This window comes from Xiphias gladius, chromosome 16 (assembly GCF_016859285.1).
Source record: "Xiphias gladius isolate SHS-SW01 ecotype Sanya breed wild chromosome 16, ASM1685928v1, whole genome shotgun sequence".
Classification (NCBI taxonomy): Eukaryota; Metazoa; Chordata; class Actinopteri; order Istiophoriformes; family Xiphiidae; genus Xiphias; species Xiphias gladius.
Window position 1 is genome coordinate 13,411,750 of NC_053415.1, and position 24,602 is coordinate 13,436,351.

Genomic DNA, 24,602 nt, shown 5'->3' on the forward strand with positions numbered 1-24,602 from the left:
GGGAGGAATCTGTCTGTATATGTGTATCTTGGAGATGACAGCAGCAGTGCCTCTCTAAGGCAGTAAATGTCATAGTAAAATCTCTGTTTCCCTAAAGTCACAAAGCTCCTATGTTATAAGACCCCTTGCTTTTGTCTGCTGCTGCAGTCCTGAGCAGTGAGGCAGCAATTGCAGCCTTAAACTGCTCTGTCTGGCTCAACAGGCTGCTCCTAGTAAATATGGATCCACCTTGAGCAGCGTTCCCTTGACACTCTCCCTGTCAGCAGATATAATGAGACCATAACTATTTGTTCTACTTTCACATTTCAATCCCAGACAAGTGGCCAGAGAGAGCGAAGGAGACAGGACCACCTTACCTCTACTGTCAAGCTGCTGACTTGTTTTTTTTGTTTCATTGTTTTTTAAAGGGCTGCTCTCACTCATCTCCTGCAACCTCTCCACTGCATCTAATACACAAACATATATAGTTTTCACCTGTGTGCACACATGCTTGGTATTTTAGGGCAGCTTTTGCATTGCTTGGATTTGAATTTCCAGTCTTTTGTTGCTTGACTAGTATCGCTGTTTTTTGCTCTGTTCATGTTGTAGTCTTTTTATGTGACTGTATTACATACACAAATCATTATTTAACTCATGTGTTGTCTCAAGGCCATATGGCATTGATTTGCACTGTCACAGACATGAAACATTGACAGTCTTTTTCTCTTTGGGCCATATGGCATGTGTGGGTGTGTGTTTGTGTATTGCTGGTGGTGGCGTGTGACCATTGATAGTCACTTCTCAGCATCATTTGCCTGTGTGTATTGGTTAGGGGTTGACTAAGTGTATTTGCGAGAGGAATGTGTTGTCACACACATGCACACAGTCTGGTATATGTGTACAAGATTGTGGGGTTTTTTTTTGTTTTGTTTTTTTGGTTTTGTTTTTTCCAGAGCAGAGTGCCTGTGGTGACCAGATTATTGTCTGTTTGTGTGTGTGTGTGTGTGTGTGTGTGTGTGTGTGTGTGTGTGTGTGTGTGTGTGTGTGTGTGTGTGTGTGTGTGTGTGTGTGTGTGTGTGTGTGTGTGTGTGTGTGTGTGTGTGTGTGTGTGTGTGTGTTTATGTAGGAGGAATGCCAGCTCCTGAGCAGAGCCCAGTGACGGAGGAGGAGCTTCCACTGACCATCCGCGACAGTTCAACTGGCCGCAACATGGAGGCTGACAACACCGCCAACAACATCCTGGCCTCTGTCAAAGAACAGGTAGGATGTTTCTTACGATCATACTTTGCAAAGAGCCAATTAATTCACGTTACATCTCTCCTATTATGGCACTGTTTTTATATACATTGCACATTGTAATAGGAAGAAATCCACTGGGCCAAGTATGTGGACATGTTTTTCCTGCTATTTTGTGTCACATTTGTGTCAGGCACCCTGTTCTCACAGTAATCGCATAACATGTGCCACAGAGCATTGGAGGCACAAGAGGGCGGCTTACAGGGTGGGCTTATGGGGCATACACCCTGAAAGTTTTCAGCAAAGACCATATCTTAACTCACATCACGTGATAAACGCAAAAGGTTGCAATACCCTGTGTGCCGCTGGATGCTCTTCCTGGGGGCTTGGTGTAATCCTTTTGCTCAGCTCCTGTCCCTGGAGCATCAGATAGGGGATTTTTCAGTGACAATCTTTTAGGACTTTACATTCAGTCCACTAAAATAAAGCAGGTAAAGTAAACACAAAACAGGACTGCTATGTGTATCTGTACTATTACAGTTGGTAACGCATTTTATGTGTTGACGCATTGTGTGTCTACAGGAACGTGTAGACTGATTATAAAACATAAACACTATGATAAAGAGCAAGCTCTGGACATTAAAATGTCTCAGAAAGCAAACTGATTTAACAGACGCTGACTTGTCCCCTGGTAATGATGATACAGAAGGTGGGAAGTCACCGTAGGCCACAGCATAGTTGTCCTGCCGGTCCAACCTGCAGGCCGCCTGACTCAACCCCTCTCCCAAATCCCAAACAACAATAAGTGCTGCTGGATGGCAGAGCCCTGCAGGTGTGCCTTCATACATAACATAACCCAGTTTGTTTATTTGGTAGCACCTGATAACAACCATTCATTTATTAACTCTTATTTCAAACACAGAGTGGCTGGAAAATTTGTTCGAAACTAATTCTAATGTGCACCTCGGTGGGTTTTTAATTATGTTGATATTGATCCATAAGGCATGCTACCTGAAGTATTTCACTAAGTTGAACTACTGCTACTACTAATAATGATATTTGCATGTGATTATGATGCAATGTTTATTAATAGATGTGTAACCCCAGACTCATTTAAAGATTTCAGGACTAAGTCACGGATGCCCACTGACCCTAGAACTGCTCCTGGCACAGAGCCGATTGTTGAAGATTGCCATTTGTCTGCATGTGAGATGATGAAAACATTTTGTTGATAGCAGAACTTTGGTCAGAGTGGACCAGTTTACGTTTTCTTGTGAAAACCAGAACCAGAATAAGCCTGACTAGGAGCTATTGGTTTATTTATTGCCTGCGGTCATGGCCTGGCTTGTATCAATGGATAACCAGGAAGATCATTTCCAGCAGCGTTTGTGAGTCTGCGGTGGGACATGCCCTCTGACTCACTCCATCGCTGCCTGTCTCTCTGTGATTCATCCACACTCCCTTCTGATACACACACATACACACTCTCCTTTCCTCTCTAGCTTTAATTTAGTCCTCCATACTGTATTCTTGGGAATCCAGCACAGGGCAAACTGGGCTAAAGAGATTTTGCTCATTATTAATGATGTTGTTTTCTCTCCGTGTCATCTCCCACACCTGTTTTTGTGCCTTCGCGCCAACAACAGAAGTGGCCTGATGCATTATGGTTTTGGGTTGTCCGTCTGTCAATCCGTACTTACGTCTGTCTGTCCGTCCCATTCTCGTGAATGTGTTATCTCAGAAATGACTCGAAGGAATTTCTTCAAATTAGGTACAATTGTTCACTTGGACTCAAGGATGAACTGATTAGAATTATGGTAGTCAAAGATGACTGTGACCTCACTAAACATGTTTTTGGCCATACCTCTAGAATTCATACACTAATTATGATAAAATACCTTTTATTTATTTCCGTCAAAGTCTTCAATACGTTTATTATATGAGTCTGGACAGACGTGGATTTAAGCTGCAACTTCACTCGTTGGGTGGAGGCATACAACTGCAAGGCAGTAATTCTAGTTTTCCTCGAATGACACTTCAGTTGAGCTACAGATTGAAATTCATTAAATGCATCCTCTAATCAAATAGCCCATAGAAAGTCCATTTAGGCTTACTGCAGGAAAGTGCGTTCTGTTTACATTTATGAGGAAGGAAGGAAGGAGGGAGCACCTGTCGATGTCGCTTCCTTCCCTAGAGTATTCCTCAGTGGTTCGTCTTGTTAGAGCAGATATCCATGCAGGCAAGCAGGAAGAGCGAGCACTCTGCCTGAGCTGTTGCTTTTCGCTGGAGACATGCCTCAGAGGGGATTCCTGCTAAATAGCAGAGACTGTAAAATAATCATCCTCCCCAGTACTTAACAGAGCTTGAAAGGCAAATAAGAGGGTGAGTGAGAGTGAAAATCAGAGGAGGTCAGAGACTAGCCTGGTGGGTTTTTTCCCTCTGTGCTTTTACGTAAGGTTTTCCTGTGATTGTTGAGGGGCAAACCTTCGAGGGATCCCGCTGTTGCTGTAAACATGCAAGTCTGCTGTGCTGTAGCTGTGGCCGCAGTTAGGGCTGGGGCTTAGGATGACTGGGTGTTTGGTAAGTGTTTACTCTATGGCTCTATAATCTTTTGTTTTTTGTGTTTTATCTGCGTTTCCCTTTGCTGAACCCCCCTCCCCCAGTCGTCTTGTTCGCTCCATGTCTTCCTCCATTTCTCTCTCTCTCTCTCTCTCTCTCTCTCTCTCTCTCTCTCTCTTTCTTTCCAAACTTATGTTTCTGTCACTGCTTTAGTTACAACTGCACAGGCTTTGCCCAGATGCCCAAACAAGGACAGATTCACCAACATAGTATGAGTGCTTGCTCTCTGTGTCTTCATTTGCTTGTCCCCTCTTTTTCTTCCCTCCTGACTACTAATAAGCCCCATTCTTGTTACTATTATTTTGAGATTTGGTTCTGTTGTGCTGCAGCTCCTGGTTAATCGAGTCCTATCTTTGCTCTGTGCTTCTTTAATAGCACTGATCCACCATTTGAATGACACATCCATAATGGTTTTTAACAAACTCCATTCAAGTGTTTAAATGTCAGTGTTTTTCTTGCTGCACATTCCTACTTGCTTCGAAGAACTCCGCATAGTATTTTTCAAACCTGACTCAACCACAAGGTTTAAATCTGTGCTGTAATTCAGAATAAACTTTACAAATTTCCCCTCTTCAGTAATTATTATCTCATCAGAATTTAATTCAACCAAAGGGGGTGTTTCAAGTATTGTTTAATTTTAGAGTAATTGCAGCAGTGGGAGGCTATGGAAGGCACTCATCCAGACAGATTGTCTATTTGAATGGATTCAGCAATCACAGCGCTCGTGTGTGTTGTCAGTGTGTTTTACTAAAATATCAAGGAAATGTTTTGTTTTTTATTTTATTTTGAATTTTAAAAAAGTTCTATGTAGGGGGAAAAAAATCAATACTCAGTAGTTCAGATGAGAATCATCTAGAAAAATCCATTTGAAGAAGAAACAACAAGTGCCAATCTCAAAGATTTTCATTCAGATAAATATCTCTGAAGTCACCATCTATCACTGAATGAGGTAACATAATGGGGATTGAGCCTATGGCCCATTGAACGTATTGCAATATTTATATATTTTCAGTATTAGGAACTGGTTGTCTATGGCGACATTCCCGGAAAAAATGTTGTATTGAATTACTGCTAATGTAAAACGAACATGTCCTACTACTGTAGCTTCACATTAAAACATTTAACTGGCAAAACACGAGTTGACTTGTATTATGAAGTAGTCACAGGAAATGCAATGTGTTTGTCAGTGAGCTTACAACTTACTGCTAACATTCATCTAAAACGCATCTACAAAACAACATTCATTTTCGGAGGATCGGTTTGAAATATTGCAGGGAGTAATGGAAGAAGCTGCAGGCGACAGGCTGCACACCTCCAACTTCTCAGCCAGGTAACCAACTCCTTTCACTGTGCCCTGCTGTTCACAGACTCATACCTGTGCAGCGTGTAATCAGATCACGATGGGAAAAGGCCAATTATTGCCCAACTTCTTTATTAAAACTAAAGTAGTTGTTTTGCTGCCCCCAGAATTCTGTGACCTCTAGTATTAAACTGTATTAGCTGTTACCACTAGTGACTACAGGTGTTGCCAAATCAACCAGGAGTGAAATCTTCGAGATTGCCACTTTAAGTCAAGGGACTCGGGCATCATAATCACCGGCTCTGTTTTTGATGCCTGAGAACATGAACTCAGGGTAAAATATTAATAAAATATGTTTCCCTTTTTTAAAATTGCTAATCTATGAAAACTGAAAACAATAAACCTTATACTTTTATGAGGTGAAAGTGTAATTGATTTCATTTAATCTGACACGGATGGCAGATACTGCTTCACTAGATGTCAGATGCTGCCTCAATATTGACATGACAGCTGTGTGTTACAACACTAAATGTGATTGGCTATATCTTCTGTGCTGTAAATCAAGGTTCTGTTCTGCTTCCTCGACTCAAAAAATAGCAGGTAGGGGATAAGGCTGGGTGATAATTGTATATTATTATTTATTGATTCCCAATGGAATATACTTTGTTACCATTTTACAAAAAGTTGTCTAAAAAAGGGTTCTGAACAAATTTTAATTATAATATCGCTCAGCTCTATTGGGGCATTATGTGAGAAAAGAAATGTTAGATGGGTGGTGAAAATTGGCCAATGCAGTGTAAACATCCACTGGGAGATTTTCTGCAATAAGAATATGCTGCAGAATAATGAAAATTACAAAGAGAGAAAGATAGACGCTGATAATTTTCGTCTCATCTTAGAGTCCATTTTTTTCTATTACTTTTTTTCTCCCTCCACAACCTATACAACTGTAATTTTAATTTTTTCAAACATACTATGCGTACAGATGGTTATCAAAGACAAAAAAATGTGAATGAATACCTAGAGAAATGTAACAAATGCAGTTTCACTGCAGATCAAAACAACATTACTCTATTGTCCTGTTCCAGGATGACAGTGCCACCATCACATTGGGCACAGGGCACAGGGCACAGGGAGTCATTGAATGGTTCAATGTGTATGAAGTGATGTGAAACAGCTGAGTGTGCATGAATGATACAAGCAGTGAAGTAAATTAGTAAAGGCAGAATTTTGTCTGATCCCTAAATTGGCAAGATGTGATTTACAAAGAAAAAGCTTTTCACTGGCTGATGACAAAGGTGACTGTCTTTAATTAGAATATAATGCCCCATATTGAATCAACGTCGCACTATTACAGGGAGACATACAAGGACCGACCTATTGTTAAGAAAATGCAAGAGCAAAGATTTATTCATTTATTAATTTATTTTGGCATAACTTTTTCAGTATTTTGTACATTTTGAGTTTAATTAATTTACGCTCCTCTCCTTCAATGATAGCAGACTTTGGAAAAAAATGCAGTATAGACAGACAAAAGCAAGCCAGGTACTAATGAGGCAGTGTTTTTCCTACATGTTTGCATCTACAATTACCGTAAAACCTACATTAGTTGAAACGAGAATCATTGTGGTATTGAAATGAATGGATAACAATAAGAACCTGCATCAGGATTGGTATTGGCTGAATAAAACCCTGCATATCACAGTAATGAGACATCAGCAAGACCATTAAGTGTTGTGCATCCCTTGTAAATTTCTGTGGACTCTCCAGAATTTTTTCGCATAATCCAGCCTTTTGTGCTGGAAACAGTTGAAGAACTCCTCAAGCTGAATATTACTGAATCTTACAATTAGATTTTTAATTTTATTCCTTTTTTTCTCTTGTATCCAGTATACCTTTCAAGGAATGCAGGTACAGGTTCAGTGAAGCGCTCAATGATACTGAAGTGTGTTGATGGCCATGTTCAGTCAGGTGGCTTTTCACCACCAGGTCATTAGCAGTTTACAACTATTTAATGATTAAAATGGTTGATTGCATTTTGTCTGAGCCAACACTGTGTGCATTTAAATGCACATTAAAAATACCATATCATTGCCTGATTAGGAGACCTTTCTACACTGTAGAAGAACCTATGTTTTACAATGTCAAATACTTTTGGCATTTTCGTTTCTGCTGATTGAAATACTTTGCAAGAGCAGAATACATAACAATTTGCATCTGTTGAAATTAAAAAAGTCCATTAATGGATGTTGAGAGATATGAAGTGTAGTAAAAACTTTAGAATATGTCTCATAGAATAACGTGCAATGTAACTGGCTTGAACCTTTTTTCATCCATTCTTAGCCTGCTTAGCTTTTAGATAACGTGATTCTGCAAGGGTATGTTTCTACCCAAATAATATGCAAATTTCAAGCGAGAGTCCAACTTGTTGGTAAAACATGATGCTAATCAAAATGTGATTCCAACTAAATAATTGTTGTTAAGAAAATGCCACAGGATTGCATCATGAAAAGGCCAGTAATGCAGGTACTCAAACAAAAACAAACTTTCCAAAAGATCATAAAGTCAGGTTGGAAAACCAGGTAATTTCTCCTTTTTTAGAAAGAAATCCCTCAGAATTGGGGCGAGGTGCTGGTTGTAGGGCTGATTCGATTTCAGGTTCATATTACACATAATAATCACATTTACTTAGACAACAAAAAACGAAACATATCTTTTCAGTGCATTTTTTAGGTTATGTTTGATACATTTTCTCTATCTGAGTTAGACTGCGAAATCACTTAAACTGCTGGGCTCCTCTGTTCAGAATGAACCCACACAAAGGCTAGTCACTAATGGTAACTAGGTAGGGTTACATGAGATTCTTTGTATTTACAGGTTCATCAGATAGGTAGGTGAAAATTATAGCCTTTCTGAAATATTTACAAGTGCATCCCTGTTTTTGTTTGTATTGTGCACACACAAGGGGGTGCAATACAGATAGTGCTGTCGGTCTCACGCTATTTGGATGATTGACGACGGTAACACAGAAAAAAGCGTAATAATGTGCCAGCAAAGACGAGGTAGAAGAATATTGCAAGGTACAAACATGGACTTGAACAATGCTGGGTTTAAAGGGATTTTTTAAAAATCAGGTTTGCAAAAGTTTTATGAGGAGGGAAATTTTGTTGAAGTATTTCTGGCCTTTCCATTCAGGTGTTCATATACACAAATTTTAAATGCACATGGTGTAGTATTAAAACTTTTATAGGCTGTAGATGTTTGTGTATCCTAGCAGTTGCAAACAGCACCATATTCAACAGCCTTTTGATGAAAGCCAAATTCAATTTTGAAACAAGCACATAGGAAGCCTTTGGTTGTCTAGTAAGGGAGCCTGTGGCACCCACTGAGCATCAGTGAGTGTGAGGTCAGGTCTTTAAAGAGAATTTCATTGATCATTCTGCCCTCATCTTTGCTTCCTACCACGTATCCCCCGAGAGGAATAGTTGCAGGAGCGAGGGGCCCTTTAGTTGTGTCAGCTTTGATTTTAGCCTCACCAAGCACTCCTTAATGTACACACACATCTCCAATGGCTTTGCGTTATGCCTATTTTAGTTATGTTTGTGTTACAGCACCAGTAGGTTGGGGAAACAGAAAGAGTGGGAGGGATGAAGGGTGATGATTAGGCTTGTGCCTTCCTGAAAGCTTGTACATTGTTATAGAGTATACCCGCTATGTAGAGTTGGCATTAACTAAAGCCTTGAAATGTCAAGGCTTATGACAGGAACATCACACATTTGCAGTTATAAAGGACTCAGTATAAAAAATGGTTTGTTAGTCCAAGTGATTTTTGTCACTTGGATGTCTGAGATCGTGAGTTTTTATGTGGAAACAGCTGGCTGATGTCCAGTATCAACATTTCAGGTGTCATTCAGAGTGACGGAAGCAGTTTTGTTGTTGTCAGCATTTACAGGCTCACACTTGCTACATATTGTAGTACGTGTACATATTTCTGTATTTCTGTTGTGTTTCTCTGTTTAACAGGTTCATGATCTGCAGGTACTATACAGCAGTAAGGGCTTCAGGCATGTGCAGAGGAGGGGGTTGACTTAGTTCTTTATTGTTTCTGTTTTGTGGCAAGACTTTCCCTCAAACATAAAAGTCAATCTGTGGTCAGATTAGTCCTTCCAATATAAAGTGCTGTTGAGTGGATAACTTCTTGTATCCAGATTGATGTTTCTTGCCCTTGGAAATGCTGTGTTTTGGTGTGCTCCTGTTCTTCTCCTATTATGAGGCTTTGCCCTCAGAGTAATGCTGTTATTAGCTGTGCCTGAACATGCCTATATGTACCACACGACTGGCAAAAAGGGCCTCTTACGGCTCTCTGTGCTATGGTGTTTCAACACACCACCTCCCAGAAAACACCACAGTGGAATTTTCCCACTTTGTCGGAGTCCATTCAACATGAAAAATCTGTCTGCCTCCTGCTTCTCCCTGGTAAACTGGAGTTACACTCTGTGACCCTGTTTTCATCTGAATCAGGCACAGACACACAGACAGGCTCCACCATACTTTGCAAAGCTCATGAGCTGACCTTGCTTTGAGTGCTACAACTCCACCAAGCTCTTAAAGGCTTGATGAGCTGGCTGAAATATTAGCCACTTGAGACACGGATGCTAGCCTCTGTCTTGTTTTAATGAAGCCAAAGTCATCTTTGTCCAAGTAACCCAGCTTAAGGAGTTAATAGTTCAGGTCAGGGCAAAGCTTCAAGACTGTTTTCGCCATTATGCATTTCCATGCTATAAGCTTAGCAGAAAGGTTGTGTTCTTTCTGCCGTTGATGTTGTGCGTTCCACCTCCATAGGCGATATAACGACACTAATTACAATCGACTAGTGATTTTCTCCCCTCCTCAGGGTCTTATCTGCCTTCCTCTCCCCAGTGCTACCACTGTGACAAAGGCAAGGAGAAATCTAGATGCATAAGCATTCTGCCCTCGATTATAGTCATAAAAATGGAAGCCTAGCTCTGAGCAATTACCCCATGGGGGAGCAGAACAAGTATGGGATGGAAAGAGTGAGACAGATTCAGAGGGGAGGGATACAGGTGAAGGTGATTGCTCAGATATACAGAGGAAAGACAAAACGCTCAGATATAGAGGGATGGCGCAGAGGGTGGTGAGTGAAGGGATAAGGACAAAAGTGAGTGTGAGCATGATGGAGAGAGTCAGAAAGGCTGTCACCTGTGAATAGTTCTCTAAAGCACTGTGGCAGGAGGTTGTCAACGCAGAGGAAAACAGAAAAGAAGGAAAAGAGGAAATAATCTGCTCCCAATGTGACATGATGTCAGCGGAATGTGTGTGTCTGGCTTGGCACAGCGCTGTCATTTTGAACCCAACCCTGGGAGATCTCCCCCTAACTAGCCTGTTCATACTCATCACCATCACTGTCATCATCATCATCATTATCACTATAATCATTGCCATCGTCAACAGCACACAGAGGAGTCATTGGACAGCTAGTTGCACTTGGGAAGGTGGAAGCACATTAAATACTGTTGAGCTGTCCTTGGAATGGTATGTGTCCACTGAGGAAGTTTAGGAAGTTGACTGGGTGAATCACCAATGAGGTTTGCAGGTGTCTCTGTATCATCCTATGCCCAAACATCTTACAGATGAGTTTCTCTAAATAACTGATACTGAGGTGATCGCACAAGTCACTGCAGTCTTTGTTCAATACAGCACTTTTCAGACTGACAGTCCCTCAATTGCTTTCTCTCCTCTTTTTTGCCCAGAGCAATGTTCTTTTAGTCTGACACAACGTTATTGATTTCTCAGTGGAATTGTGTGTTCTCAGGTCTACATGATTTGCACTGGCTGTGTGATTGCACTGCTGCAGCACTTTGGCTTTTTGTTCCAATTTAGGAGATACAGATTGACTTTGTGAGTTGCACTCATTTACTGGTACTGTGCCTTGACATTATTACCAACAGCATTACGTAAGAGATTTTGTTGAGGTTCAACAGTTTGTAGCAGCCTAAAACAACAAGAGGCCTAGTGCAAAACTTAGATCAAAAGACCTGCTGGATGAAGAAAAAAAATGCTGGATTTTAAAATATAGGGAAAGGCTTTACTAATTTGCCGCTGTAAATCCTGTTTTTGAATCCACACATTTACATGTGTTTTTGAAGCCAGGTTTAACGTATAAATCAAGTTGTTTTTTTGTTGTTGTTTTTTTTAAATTTTTTAAATTGTGTCCACTGCTAGACAGAAATAAATTTGACATTAATTTAAATGATACCGCTTATTGCTGGTTCCAGTTGACCTAGTAATGGTGTATAAATTGTGCTTTTAAAGTGTAATTATATGCATCATCCTGTGAATGCTAGTGAGGCAGAAAAACAAGGTGGTGATTTAAATTGAGGGAGAAAAGAACACCCATCAGCCTTTGCATTTAGCTAATATGTCCCAAAATTAAAAAAAAATATATATATAATATAATATAATATATGTTCCTTCTGTTCGCCCAAACTACCTGTGCCAGTCACACCTCACCAACAAGGGCTACAAAAAATTCTGTAATTTTTACGTGAACTAGTAAATGTAAATGAGCCAAGACTGCCAGAGTGAATTAGCAAATGAATGGGGAAACTCCTCACAACAAAAAGAATTTGTGAGGGGAAAATATGGAAACAATGACAACAAATTATAAAGTTATTGTTGGACCTGTTCATGAGCACTGACTTGCTTTTTTGTTCACTCTCCCCCTCGTATAGTCTATCCGCTGTGTCTTTCTTAGTGACAGTCTTTCTTTTGTTGTCAATCTCTTGTGTCGCAAGCACTAGCTGCAGCAATTGCCAATACAGATGACAGCTCCTTTAATAGCATTCACCACACAAATGACAGTTTCTTAAATGGCATTTTAATTATCGAGCCAAATTGTAACTTCCTTTTCATGCTCAAAGATAAGGAAAAATTATGTTCTCTGGGGTCTTACTCATCTTTTATCTAAAAAGCAAAGAACATAGAATGGATTGTAGTTAGATGTTTTTTAATAAGCAAAAAAGATTTCAAGATAAAGCATGTCTTCCACAGAGTAATCTGAGCACACCAGATCCAGTTTCATTTGTCGGGTCTGTTGAGGCACCGTTTTCAGTTCTAAGTTGGCTGCTGGAGATTCCTTGATCCTTATAAAATCATTTTCGTCATACCATGTGACCCCAGTTTTTTCTACCTATGTATATAGGATTTATGTGAAAACAGAGAAATGGATTTTAATCTTAAAGTTAGGAGACAAAGAAACTTCTGTTAATGAATAATGGATTATAGTGATACACTGTTATATATACTGATTATACTGTGTTTTGGTGGTACTTGGGGATAGTTTACATTTTTTTTCATTACTATGAACTTGCTGACTGTGATGATATAAGAAATAATTTTACCTTAAAGTTAAAAAGATTATGTTTCACAGCTCAACACGAGTGATCAAACACCTATAGTGTGTGTTCACATTGCCATTGTTTTTGGCGAGCACCAAATCAAATCCTACTGGTACAACATAGAGGTCACCATGGTGGTAGATATGATTGGGAAATTGGGGGCCAGCAATTACTCAGATCTGCAACAGAGCCAAATCTTATAGGAACCCAACTCCTACAAAAGCATTATCCTGCTTTCACCTCAAATTCCATGTCTGTCTATACAACTGCAGTCAGACTGTCAATTTGCTCTCAACAGAAGAATTAAAAAAATTATTGTAGTAGCTCTGCAAGTTTTCTGCTATAAATGCTTGTAATGCCATGTTAGAAATTCTGGCAGAAATGATGTCCTATTGTAAACTTGCTTTTCCATTATCTGAGAGTGAATGATGTTTCACATTTCTGTGTGTAGCTTCTTGTCACATTATCAGCTTATACAGTATAAAGGCTCTGGCACAGCTGTGGGTGCTAAAGCAATTTTCTCCCTCTGATTCACCTATAGCTATCCCTGCAGCTATACACTCTCTTTCCTCAGCAAGCCACCTTACTTTATTTTAAATGCCTTTCTCTCAAACACTGTAATTATAATTCTGCTATGGCGGCATTATGTTTCAGCCAGTTTTCTAAAACCTTAGTATTGTAACAAGGTGACTTTGTGGCAGTTTTTATAAGTAATTGCACTGCGTGGTTCCTCCAGGTCTGGTCACGCAGCCTATTCTGAGGCCTGTTCTCTTTTCTCACACCTCAGGCCTACTATTCTGTCCCTGCTGCTACAGAAATCCTTTAACCTCTGCTGTCATTCTCCCACTGCGCAGCAGAGTCGGGCTCTCGTTTGATTGCGTCTGCCACGCTGCAGTGAGGGTGCAGAACTGTCAAGCCTCATCGCCACTTAATGAACAAACATATTTTTGGTAGATTCGCATCTTTAGGAGAAAAGCCATCTGCATTTGTTCTGCAAAATGGATCTCAACATCACGAATGAACATGTAGCCCTTTCTTTCCAGGCCCAGGCCCAAATCACAACACAACCAAAACACACTTTATGACAGACACACGTGGGTGGCACTCAAGGTAACAAGAACTATTAGGGATATAAAATCTCAAGTCTTAATTAATAGAGGGATTTGGACATTCACAACTAAGGATTAGGCAAAGATTGCTCTAAGTTATAACTTGTAATTATTATTCTGTCATATAAAGGAAGGTGCTGAATAACCAAGAATATTCAAACATAATTTCACACATCAGTGCCTCTGCATCACATTATCATAACTCATCATACTGTATATGTGGCATGTATGATGTATGGACACAAGGCGATGATGAATTTCCTTAGTAACTAGGTTGTATCCATGATGAATCTCATGACATGGGCATGCACTCCTATCGAGACATGCCAGTTAGATAGATGGTATCACAAAACTTGGTATATATATTTTGTGAATCATTTAGACAAATGTACATGTAATTTTGCAACCACGCTGGCCACAAATTCATACTGTGTATTGCATGTGTTTGTGACATACAAATGGACAGCAGTAAGCAAGTAGAGTGATTTGGAAGGAGGTGTAGATGTTATAATACCTCCTTTTCCACCATAAATTTAAGCTTACCATGTTTGCTGTTCTTTAAAAGGGGAGGAACTAGAAAAAAGGTACCAACCATCTTTCAAGTCAGAATAATTCTTTTTTTTTTTTTTTCTTCTTGGAAATCACTTAAAGACAAAGATGTAGCAGACTACAATTCCAATCATAAGATTTCATTTTAACTTAATAAAGAAAAATCTTCCATAATAAATCTCTACCTGCCCAACAAAATATTAGGTATGTATTAAAATGTATTGGGTCATGTATTGAAGTTCCCAGAATTCAAAGTTGTAAGCAGAAATACACCAAGGGTACAAGATATGCTGACCCATGTTAGCATTTCTGTGGTTGTCAAATTGAATTAACTTTGGAGGGAAGGGAACAACCATTCATGAGAGTGCTGATTGACGAGTCTGTGAAAGATGTTTGAAACTTGCAGGGTGAAGAGACTTTTCATTACATCAGACTTATCTTACCTATGTGGTTTGAGGAGCTTGGCTTGATTGACATCTTTGTATTTACCACAGAGTCAACAGCTCTTTTGGGGGGGTTGCTAATTTAAAAAAGTTTTTTTGCAAAAAAGGAATCTATCTCAACTGGTCAAAATTAAAACATTATATTTTAAAAAAATGGTAAATCAGCAACATCCTTAATGTAGATTGGATTTATTAAATTGTTAATGTTGTTGCCATGTTACATATTTTTCTAGTAATATAGCAAAGGTTCATACAATAGTTGGATTCTTGTTTGTAATTATGTAAAAATGCCAAAATACTCTTTTTGTGTGCTAAATTCAAGAATACTGTATATTAGTTTGTTTACTTATGCAGTTAGGCTGTTTGGAGTGTACTTGTAAGTAAGTGTAAGTCAATACAGCTGTATGACTTTTGGGGTTTATCTGAGCTTAAGCCTCTCTTATCTATGCTGAACCACAGTCTGTGTGCTGAACCAGCAGCAGGCAGAAGCCACTTCAGGCATTTCAGATGGATCTTGTATTGTCAGCAGCGCCCATAGAGATGACATGGGAGTGTGTACGTTGGTAGCGTGGTCTGCTGCCATGTGTCATCTGTTTCTTTTGGGCCTGGCTGAGGACACAAGAGGACAGGATCTGATTCAGCTCTTGGACTACAGGCAGATCAGACCCAACAGGCTCATTGTAATGGCAAATAAAGGCTTTGGGGGCCTTGTTGGTACAGGAAAGCCGGTCACCCATTGTTCCTGTCCTCTCCTTCCACACTAAGCCTGGTACCGACCAAGGCTGGGCCCACACCCGTTAAATAAGCATAGGCCTTGTTTAACGGTCATTACTGTTGATCTCGGCCTGACTTGGTGGATCATTATGCTGAATAGATGTGTCCTATTCTATGTAGGAGCCAAGCATGGAAAATGCAATGCATTACACAGAGCAGTAAGTACTCTAGAGTACTCTAAGGACTCTCTCTCTCCATGGCTACTTTGAGCCCCACTTACAAGTGCAATCCCTGTTCTTGTTTCATCAGACTAGGGCCCATTTTGGCATATAGCCCTGTGCTGTCACAAGGTAATTATGGATATAGAATTCATATTCATATTAGTCTTACTGAGTCATGCAGAATAAAGAAAGTCTACTGAAATGTGTGTGAGAAAAAGAACACTTTAAAAGTTTTTTGTTTGTTTTTTTTGATAAGGGGGGCTGAGGATGTGATAGTAAAGAAGCATGGCAATAATCCTCAATGCCACCTGAGAGGCCTGTAAACTCAGCATGACAGAAAGGGTGCAGTGTTGTTTAACGGCTGGCTATAGGATCGGAGAGAGTAGGCCACATGACTCTTGCCATCGTTCTGCTTCTCAAAATTGTCAGCCATCCTCAGAAATGGACATTGTGCTCTAATATTTAAAAATGTAATATAATGAAAATTACTTTATAAATATACAAAACACTGCACCGAAATCAATATGAATGACACCATGATTCTACAACTGAGAACAAGGCTGCAACCAATTTGTCAAAAGGTAGAAAAGACCTGAAGGACAAAGCTCCATTCAGGAAGCTCTGGACTGCCTCCATGCTTCGGCATTGTAAGGTGAGCATGCGGGCAGGATGAAAGCAGGCATGCGGGGAGGGTGCCCGCATGTGGTAGGCTTGGAGCAGCTCTAAATATCAGTCATGACAGAGACCTCTGTGCATAATGGCTGCAGCAGATGTCTGTCTTCGCTGTGCTTGATCAAGATCATAGACCATCTAATCAGTGGGATTGAAGGCCAGCCACTTTGTGTGAAGTATTAAGAAAGGCATAGCTGTTTGTTTTTTCTCTTGCCTGGATCTGCCGCTATATAATGAGAAGTGTGCAGCCCAAGATGAAGTCGCTGGACTCAAGAAGATGACACACTGCCAAACAAAACAATTGGATTATGAGCTTAAAAGAATGAAGGCACAGAAATGGTGGGCCAAGAATAGTGACATTTGCAAGAGCAGGAAGTCTGCATTTTCATTCAAAAAGTAAACAAAATGTTTGGTCTTCTTCTCTCCATATTTTTAATAATGTTTTCATAAGCATTTGCTACATATTCATGCTTGACATGCATACTGTAACTCAAGAAGGTTTAAGCATGCATGATAACTTTTATCTTTTAGATGTATACATTTATGTTTGTGTGGGGAGTGGAAACGCATATGTATGCCCATGTGTTTTTAGACTTTATTAGCTGCAATTACGCTCTTTTTTTTATGACTGTTTCGCATCAGACCATGGCCTTGTGCTCTCAGAATACTGCATCTATTGGGAGTGAACCGTATTTACATATTTGAATGTTCACATTTTCATTCTCTCTTCCCTCTTTTTAATGTGTGTCCATATGGATTATCCCCTACCCTTGTCACTTTCACCTTATGTTCTCTCTCTTGCACAGTGGTGGCAGAATCCCACACCCGAGTGATTTCAGATTTGTATCAGGAAGCAGTGAGAATATCTTTAAATCATCTCTATTTGCATGCATGTGTGGCTCACCCCCTTGTCACCGTTATTCAGTGTCTTCTCCCTCATACAGTACATTGAAGGAATAACCTTAACTTTATCCCTACTTTCTTTTGTAAAGTCATCTTATTATCATACCCCTACAAATACATACAAGATGTAGCTGCCTTTGTCTGTGTGCAGAAATGTTGCATAATTGTCCATTCTTTCAATGTCTCTTGTGGAAAACAGTCCTCCAACTCGTACTGCCACGTTGTGCATCACTTAGTTGGGTTTCTGAGAGAACAGTCCATTTTGTTGGTGTTCAGATCAGCAAAAGCTGAAAAATTATGTTTTTTTACAGCTAACTTCTTAAAATGAAATGTGCCAAAAGCGGCCCCTGAATTAAATATGTCCTTCTCCCCTTGAGTCACATCTGTCTCAAGAAAAGTAAGAATGGAAAACAGGGATGATTGGCTGGAATGAAGGGTTGAAATTGGCAATTTTCATGTGACTAAATCTCTCAGTAGGGTTATTTTTCATACACAGGATTGATGGCTCATTTCTTTTTGTAAGTAAATCAGTGTCCTGGGCATTCGGTCTCTGTCCTGCTCCCAGTATTTGCACTCTGTTAGCTTGTGAGTGTGTATTTGTATCAGGAATAAGAAGACACTGAGATTATCCCTGTTGTCCCTCCTGGTGAGTCTGCCTCTTAACACTGGCCTGTGCTGGGCGATAAAATGATTAGGATAATAATCTGAAAGACAAAACATAATCTGCTCAATAATTTTTGGTATATAGGTAAATTAAGTTGCTTTCTTAAATGTTGGCAAGTTTCACCTCAAAAAGCCAATCGTGAAGAAATAAAGTTATATAAATGCCAAACATAAAACATTGAGTGATATTTCAATAAGAGATAACAACACTGACAAAAATAGTTATTCTAATTATTTAATTTCTTCAACTGTTTGGTTCTACCAATATATATATTTTAAGGCATGGCATATGTATAACATATGGTCTCTATTATTACTTGCAGAATAAAAGACATTTAACAGAAATAGCATTTATTTGGAAAAAATATAGAAATTTTTATCCTGAAAACATTTTTAGCCATATCGGCCTGAAATTTCACAAACTAATAGTCTTTTTCCATGCATCCCAGTATTGACTTTTGTGTTGCTCTTAAGTAAATCACTGTGGTTGGGAGTACAGTTTGTCATTTATGTTTCCTGTTGGTACATTCTAAGAAATACAATCCTCACCACATCTGTACTGTAGTGCTGTATTTGCTGTGGTAAGTTGCTGTAAGTTGCTGTAAATGCAAACTAAACATTTCCTGCAGCTTCTTCACATTAAAAGCTTCCCACCGATAAACTCTTGGAAGCTTTTATTACTTATTTATGCTAGAGAAAACACATATTATTTGTCATAAAGATTGGCATCGCCTTGTTAGCTGCTCTAATGGTCAATAAAAACTGGTCTACACAACAAGATGTGAACATATTCTGTGCTAATTTGTCAGCAGATTGGTTTTGAATATTGTTGTCAAATGTTTTAATTTAAGCATGTCAACATATATACATATAGATGAGCACACATATATCCATATAGCCATACAGTGCCTTGCATTATTAGAGCATTGATGGATGTTCTCAGAGCCTTCTTTCCACAGAGTTACCGAGATATCAATTCCCAATTCTCCACCCATTTTGTTTTTATTAGAGTGGAATCAACTGGACTAATAGATTATAAGGTTTCATATATATATATATATATATATATATATATATATATATTCATATATATATATATATATATATATATATATATATATATGCGCTGGCGCTATCCGTCAAGCCTGGAGCCTCTAAAAATCTAAACATTTTGTAGATGTTTTCTTACATAGTCTCTTATTTGCAAAAATCTAAAGAAGTTGCTTCCTGGTAATTTTTACTTACTCTGTATTTGTGTTAAAGAGGCAAAAGTGCCCTCTATGTACAAGTCTCCTATTGTAAGATGCCGGCCTTTGCCTGCCTTTTTCCAGAGTTTCAAAGTATCATCTAGATTAGACGGTGCAAAAGTAGGGTTTCCAGCAATGGGTAAAGCACAAGATATGGGTTTCCGATTAAAATGTGATTTAATTTGCTTCCAAATATGCAGGTAACTGTGAATCACTACAGTGGATTATAAAAGGATTTTTCAGTGGTGTAAGGAGACAGAAGGATGGCTCCTATAGAGTAGGGATGACTGTCCCATTTAAAGACAGTTTGGTGGGATTGCTGTGTCATCTAGCCAGAATGCCATAATCCTTAAACCCAATAATATGATTAAAAAATTTGGGAGTTTCAAGCCCCCTTCCCTCTTAGATTTGTGAAGGTGTTTCCTGCCATTTCTGTGTGTTCTGTGGTCTCATAAAAAAAGGGACTACAATTGAGTGTAATTGGATTTGGCAAGAAACTCTGATACTCTGAAATAAGTACAATAATTGAGGCAAAAAGACCATTTTAATAGCATTAATTCTGCCAAGTACTGATATTGGAACTGTCTTCTAAAACTGTATATATTTGATATATTTGAATGTATACATTTTACTTTAATTTAGACAATAATGGAAGAAGTTTGCCTTAAATAAAGAGGTGCGGTACTTTGTAATCCGAATTCCTAAGTATGTAAATTTCTCTGGAGATATGCTAAAAGGGAGGTTCTCTAACCAAGAAATGTTCTGTAGACATACGGGCATTAGCGCACTTTTACTCCAGTTTATCCTATATCCAGAGAGGGTCCCAAAGGTTTTAAATATTGCAAAAGGAAAATGTTATCAGACGACACAGCCACAGTGAGCTGCAGGCTTTTACTGTGCTTTGTGCAAGTCATCACACCAACAAACGTTCACCACATGAAGGTAAACAATAACTTACTGAACCATCATGTCTGTTTTATGTTCTATTTAATGATAATAATGATAATAATTTTATATATATGTTACTCATCTTGGCTTAAAACATTTCCTTCTAATGAATAAAGGTCTCCTTATCTTATTTGCACCATACACACAGCACAAGATGTTTTTGGGGTTGCTCATGGCACTGCATGGGTATCCCAGGCACATTAAAAAAATGTCATTACTGGTGCATTAACGAAATGGGACTTGGCAGTTTTCCCTCCTGCTCCTTCTTACTGCAGTCAAGCTTCACAAATTTACAACTGAGGTGGAGGAGAGGAGAGCAGTGGAGGGTGTAAAGCAATAGTTTGGGGGAGGGTTGAGTAGAGCATGTCTGTAGCTTGGAGGGAAATTTCAGTGCACCCTCAGGGAACATAGGAAGATTAAGTGTGAAAAGTAGGCTGGTCTTAGAACTGTAGGGTGACTAAACTTCCTCAGAAAGGTCACAAAAGAAGCTGGTCTGTGTGTGTGTGTTTTTGTCTCTGTGTGTATGCAGCTGGTTGTGTTTGTAATTGACCATGGTAGTGGACATTACATTGGAAAAAAAAGGATAGCAAGGCAAGGATCCTACTATCTGAGCATAGAGTTATGGTGAGTTAGGCCTTTTTCCAAGAAAAACAAAACTATTGATGCTAGAGTACAGATACTCCTCATCCTGCCAATGTAGTGGTGTGGGTGAGTTAAAAGGTATTGAAAGCATATCCAAATTAGTGTATGTGTGTGTACCATCATTTTTCTGTGTACAGAAGACCCTTAGCGTGTCTTATGTGTGTAACGATGCAGTGCTTGGAGCTAGAGAGCTGTGCAAGTGATAGCCTCGCTCAGGCAATATAATTAGTCAAATGCTGATTTCTGCTCGACTCCCATAGGAACAGTGCCACCAAGGCTAAATATCACCCACTGAAGTGGTGCTTATCTCTATGTGTGGGCTGGAAAAATGGCAGTACCATATAGCCTGTGTTTGTGTTTACACCCAAGTTTTTGTATAGGGATGTACATGGTCTCTATTTTTACACTACAGTTTGCAGTGCTTTAAGCTTCTATTTAAGCTTCTATTTTGTGTTATCATTAACCTACATGCCATGATGAAGTACAATACTGTTGGAGCAAGCTGTCAACCTGCCTCCCTCATATTCACTTCGCATTTGTCATATCTGACAATAGAAGTCCATAAAGCTCTCTCTGATGAAAATGTTTATCTTTTTATTTTGTTTATGCACAGGAGCTCCAGTTTGAGCGGCTAACCAGGGAGCTGGAAGTGGAGAGGCAGATTGTGGCCAATCAGCTGGAAAGATGCAGACTTGGGGCCGAGTCGCCAGGCGCTGGTAGCAGCAGGTAATGAGAAAATACACACACACACACACACACACACACACACACACACACACACACACACACACACACACACACACACACACACACACACACACACACACACAGAGCCACAATCTGACACATGGATTTTTCATCCTCCACAGCAGTGGCCATATTTCATAGTGTAACCTTATGGCATAGTGATGGAGCAACCCAGTGTGCTTAAATCTGTCCTATTATTTTGAAATGGACAGAATTGCTTCAGTGTTACCTAAGCTAATCAGAAACATGGTCACATCAGTTGACATTTTAAATGTGCAGAATTTGTCCTGGCAAATTCTTAAGAGTGCTTTTTAAATTAAGCTGACACGAAAATATATACAACTGACTTTGTAGGCAATATCTTAAGCCTATGTTTTATCACTGACAACATGTGAATGTGTGTGTGTGTGTGCATGCTAGAGGAGTGTTGTTTGTTCAGTGAAGCACTGCTGTCAGTGCGAAAGAGCTTCTGAGTTTGTTCTGGGAACTCATTCCCACTTCATCAGCTAAGACACCAGGCTGCCTGATCATCACACCTCAGTGACCACACATTCTGTCCTGTCTGCTGTGGCTCAGACATGTCAGGTTCATTCGTAAAGCTCAATACCACGTACATTATCCCAATGGGCTTCACAGGCCCGCTGTGAAGAAGGTTTGACACCAGTCATGTATTGTCACATGGTTCGGTGGTTTTTTTCTTCGATCTCATTTGTCAACGATAAAAAATTATGGAGAGAGGCACCAATATGCAAGCGTGCTGCTGGCGTTGACCAATAACAGCCTTGAAAACCAATACAGGTATTTGTCTAATATTAATTATACTGCTGGTATGTTTACTACTGGTTTTCCAGGAATATATGACCTAACACAATTGTGAGAATAGCAGTAGAATAGAAGTGTCATGGAAAAAAAGATCTGAAATTGGCAAAATGTTGTCTTACTAAGTCATAATATGATGATCTGAAAGATTATATATGTGTTTTGTTACATTTATTCATGCATTTCAAACATGCAATATGTTATAGTTCCATTTTATAAGCAATGAATATGTGGACTATCTTTTAGGTCTGGTTAAAAATTAATTCCTTAAATTGGCAATGAAAACTACAATAGAGGGTAATAGAGTGTGTCATTTAGAGACTGCTTAATGGTTAGATTTTGCAGCCACTATTAATATGATGATTCTTTTTTGCTTTTGTTTATTTGCTCGATTAAGGCCAGCAGGTTTGATCCCACAGCACAGTGTTGTATTGTGTGGGTATTTTACTAATGATTAACTAAACTATTCACTGATGTGCAACTGCTTTAGATGTCTCATTGGAAATTCTATGGTTACATACGACGATATGATGGTGAGATGGTGATTTTTGGCTGGCTTTGTGATAATAAGCTCTATACCCTTACATGAGGAATTCTTGCACTCTAGCCTGCATAACGTCAAAATACACCCACCTACTACCAGCAGATTGCAGCACTCAGAAATAAGAGTGTCCATTTCCCCTTTATCCATTTTTAGAGAGGCACAGGTATAGAGCAGGTTCAAGTGCTGTGAAAAAAGTCTAGTCACCAACTCTCTGAAAATATACAAAGCCAGCCTATTTACTTTTATTTCGTCTGTAAGGTGATCATATTTGGAGATAAAAGTGACACACTTGCTTTCCTGTGGTTGTCCTGTATACACTCACTAACTCATGACAAACATTTAACAAAAGTATGCCCTCTCATAATTAATTTTAGAAATAAAACTCCCGAACCAAGCAATCTTTATTTACTCGATCTAATGACTGCCTCTAATATGAAAGGGTTTTTTGCCTGCCAGTCACAATGAAAATTAGTACTCAAGCCTGTTTTGTGCAGAGTTCAACTCATTGTCTTAATTTCAATGTTAATTAAGACAATTCCTTTGTCTCAATTAACATCAGCAGCATGTTTTAGCTAGCTGCAAAAAAAGGTTCACAATATTTTTCTCATTAGTTCGTGGAACGAACAAGTCACATGTCAAAATCCCAGTAAATACTGAACATGATTTGGACCTATGATAATTAGGCGGTTGTCTGCCAAAACATTAACCATTTTAACTAAATTAGCTGACATAATATCAAGGTCCCTTGTTGTCACTAGTAAATCTCACTAATAATTATTTATTTATTATAATGCCATTATTTATGGTTTGTTTTCATCAAAAGCCCATAGATAACAGGTTATTGAGTCTAACCCATTATTTATTTTTGCTTTTTATTATTACTGCATAATAAAGCTGTGGACACAGTGGACTGCATAAAGTCTTGTAGCTCTATAATTTCTAAAATAGTGCCAGGGAGCTTTATATAGTGTATTTAGAGAAAGACCTTTATTCTTCATTTTCCTGCTTTATTAATTCATTTTTAGAATAAACATAATTTTACTAAGAGACCTCACTTTTTTTCTCTGCCCCTCCTTGCTTTGTAAATTTGCTTAACTGGTGAGTAAAAGCAGTATTTTGTTAAAAAGAGTCAGCAGTGGACGTGGCTATTGTGACTGGTGCTGTTCTGCTTCTGTTTTAGCCAAAATTGCAACAGAAATAGTTTTCTTTATTTTAGATTCTTTTCATAATTTTATCTGGTGGCTGCCATATAATGATGGTAGCCATGTTGGAACTGGCTTAATTTTGGAATATAATGCCCTTTCATTACAAGCTTTATTACCAGTTTGTTAGATACATTAGACCACAGAAAGGTTAAGACTTTCCTCAGCCCCCTACACACAGCTGATGAAAGGAGTAATATCATTGAAGGATGTTTTTGTCTTTGCTACAAATACAATTTTACTCATCATTTGTTTGGATTGAATTGTCTGTTGCAATCCCTCAGGCTAAGATGATTCTTTCAAAATATGGATAGCAGTAATTAATGTTAAAATTATTAATGGTGGCAGAGTTGAAACTTAAACCTTTACAAATGATATAACTTTTGAAGGGATCCGAGAACCAAAAATGGTTTCTAGAGTCTAAATTCAGTCCCCAAGCTATAGTTGCTTGAGTCGATGCTTTCTATTGGCCTTGGAATTATCTGAGTGCAATTTGTTGTTTAGAGCTGATTAGTAAAAAGCCTTGAGGCTGCAACAATTGTAGACCGTTCATTCACACAATAAGCAAGCAGTAGTTGCTACTAGTATCAGTATCAGGACCAGGGGTAAAAATCTTTTGTTGTTTTG

At 39.0% G+C, this 24,602-nt stretch overlaps 1 protein-coding gene across 8 annotated transcripts in view; it reads left to right on the forward strand.

The window, feature by feature from the left end:
• Positions 1–24,602, forward strand: part of pkp4 (plakophilin 4) — an 82,577-nt gene that overhangs the window by 16,254 nt on the left and 41,721 nt on the right. For 7 of the 8 annotated variants that reach the window (XM_040148176.1, XM_040148177.1, XM_040148174.1 and 4 more), the window contains exons 2-3: positions 1,106–1,239; positions 21,277–21,389. In XM_040148176.1, coding sequence (XP_040004110.1) covers positions 1,111–1,239; positions 21,277–21,389 — 242 coding nt within the window. In that variant the 5' untranslated portion in view covers positions 1,106–1,110. Of the gene's footprint in view, positions 1–1,105; positions 1,240–3,695; positions 3,796–21,276; positions 21,390–24,602 lie in introns of those variants that run through there. The other variant, XM_040148181.1, reaches the window with a different exon arrangement.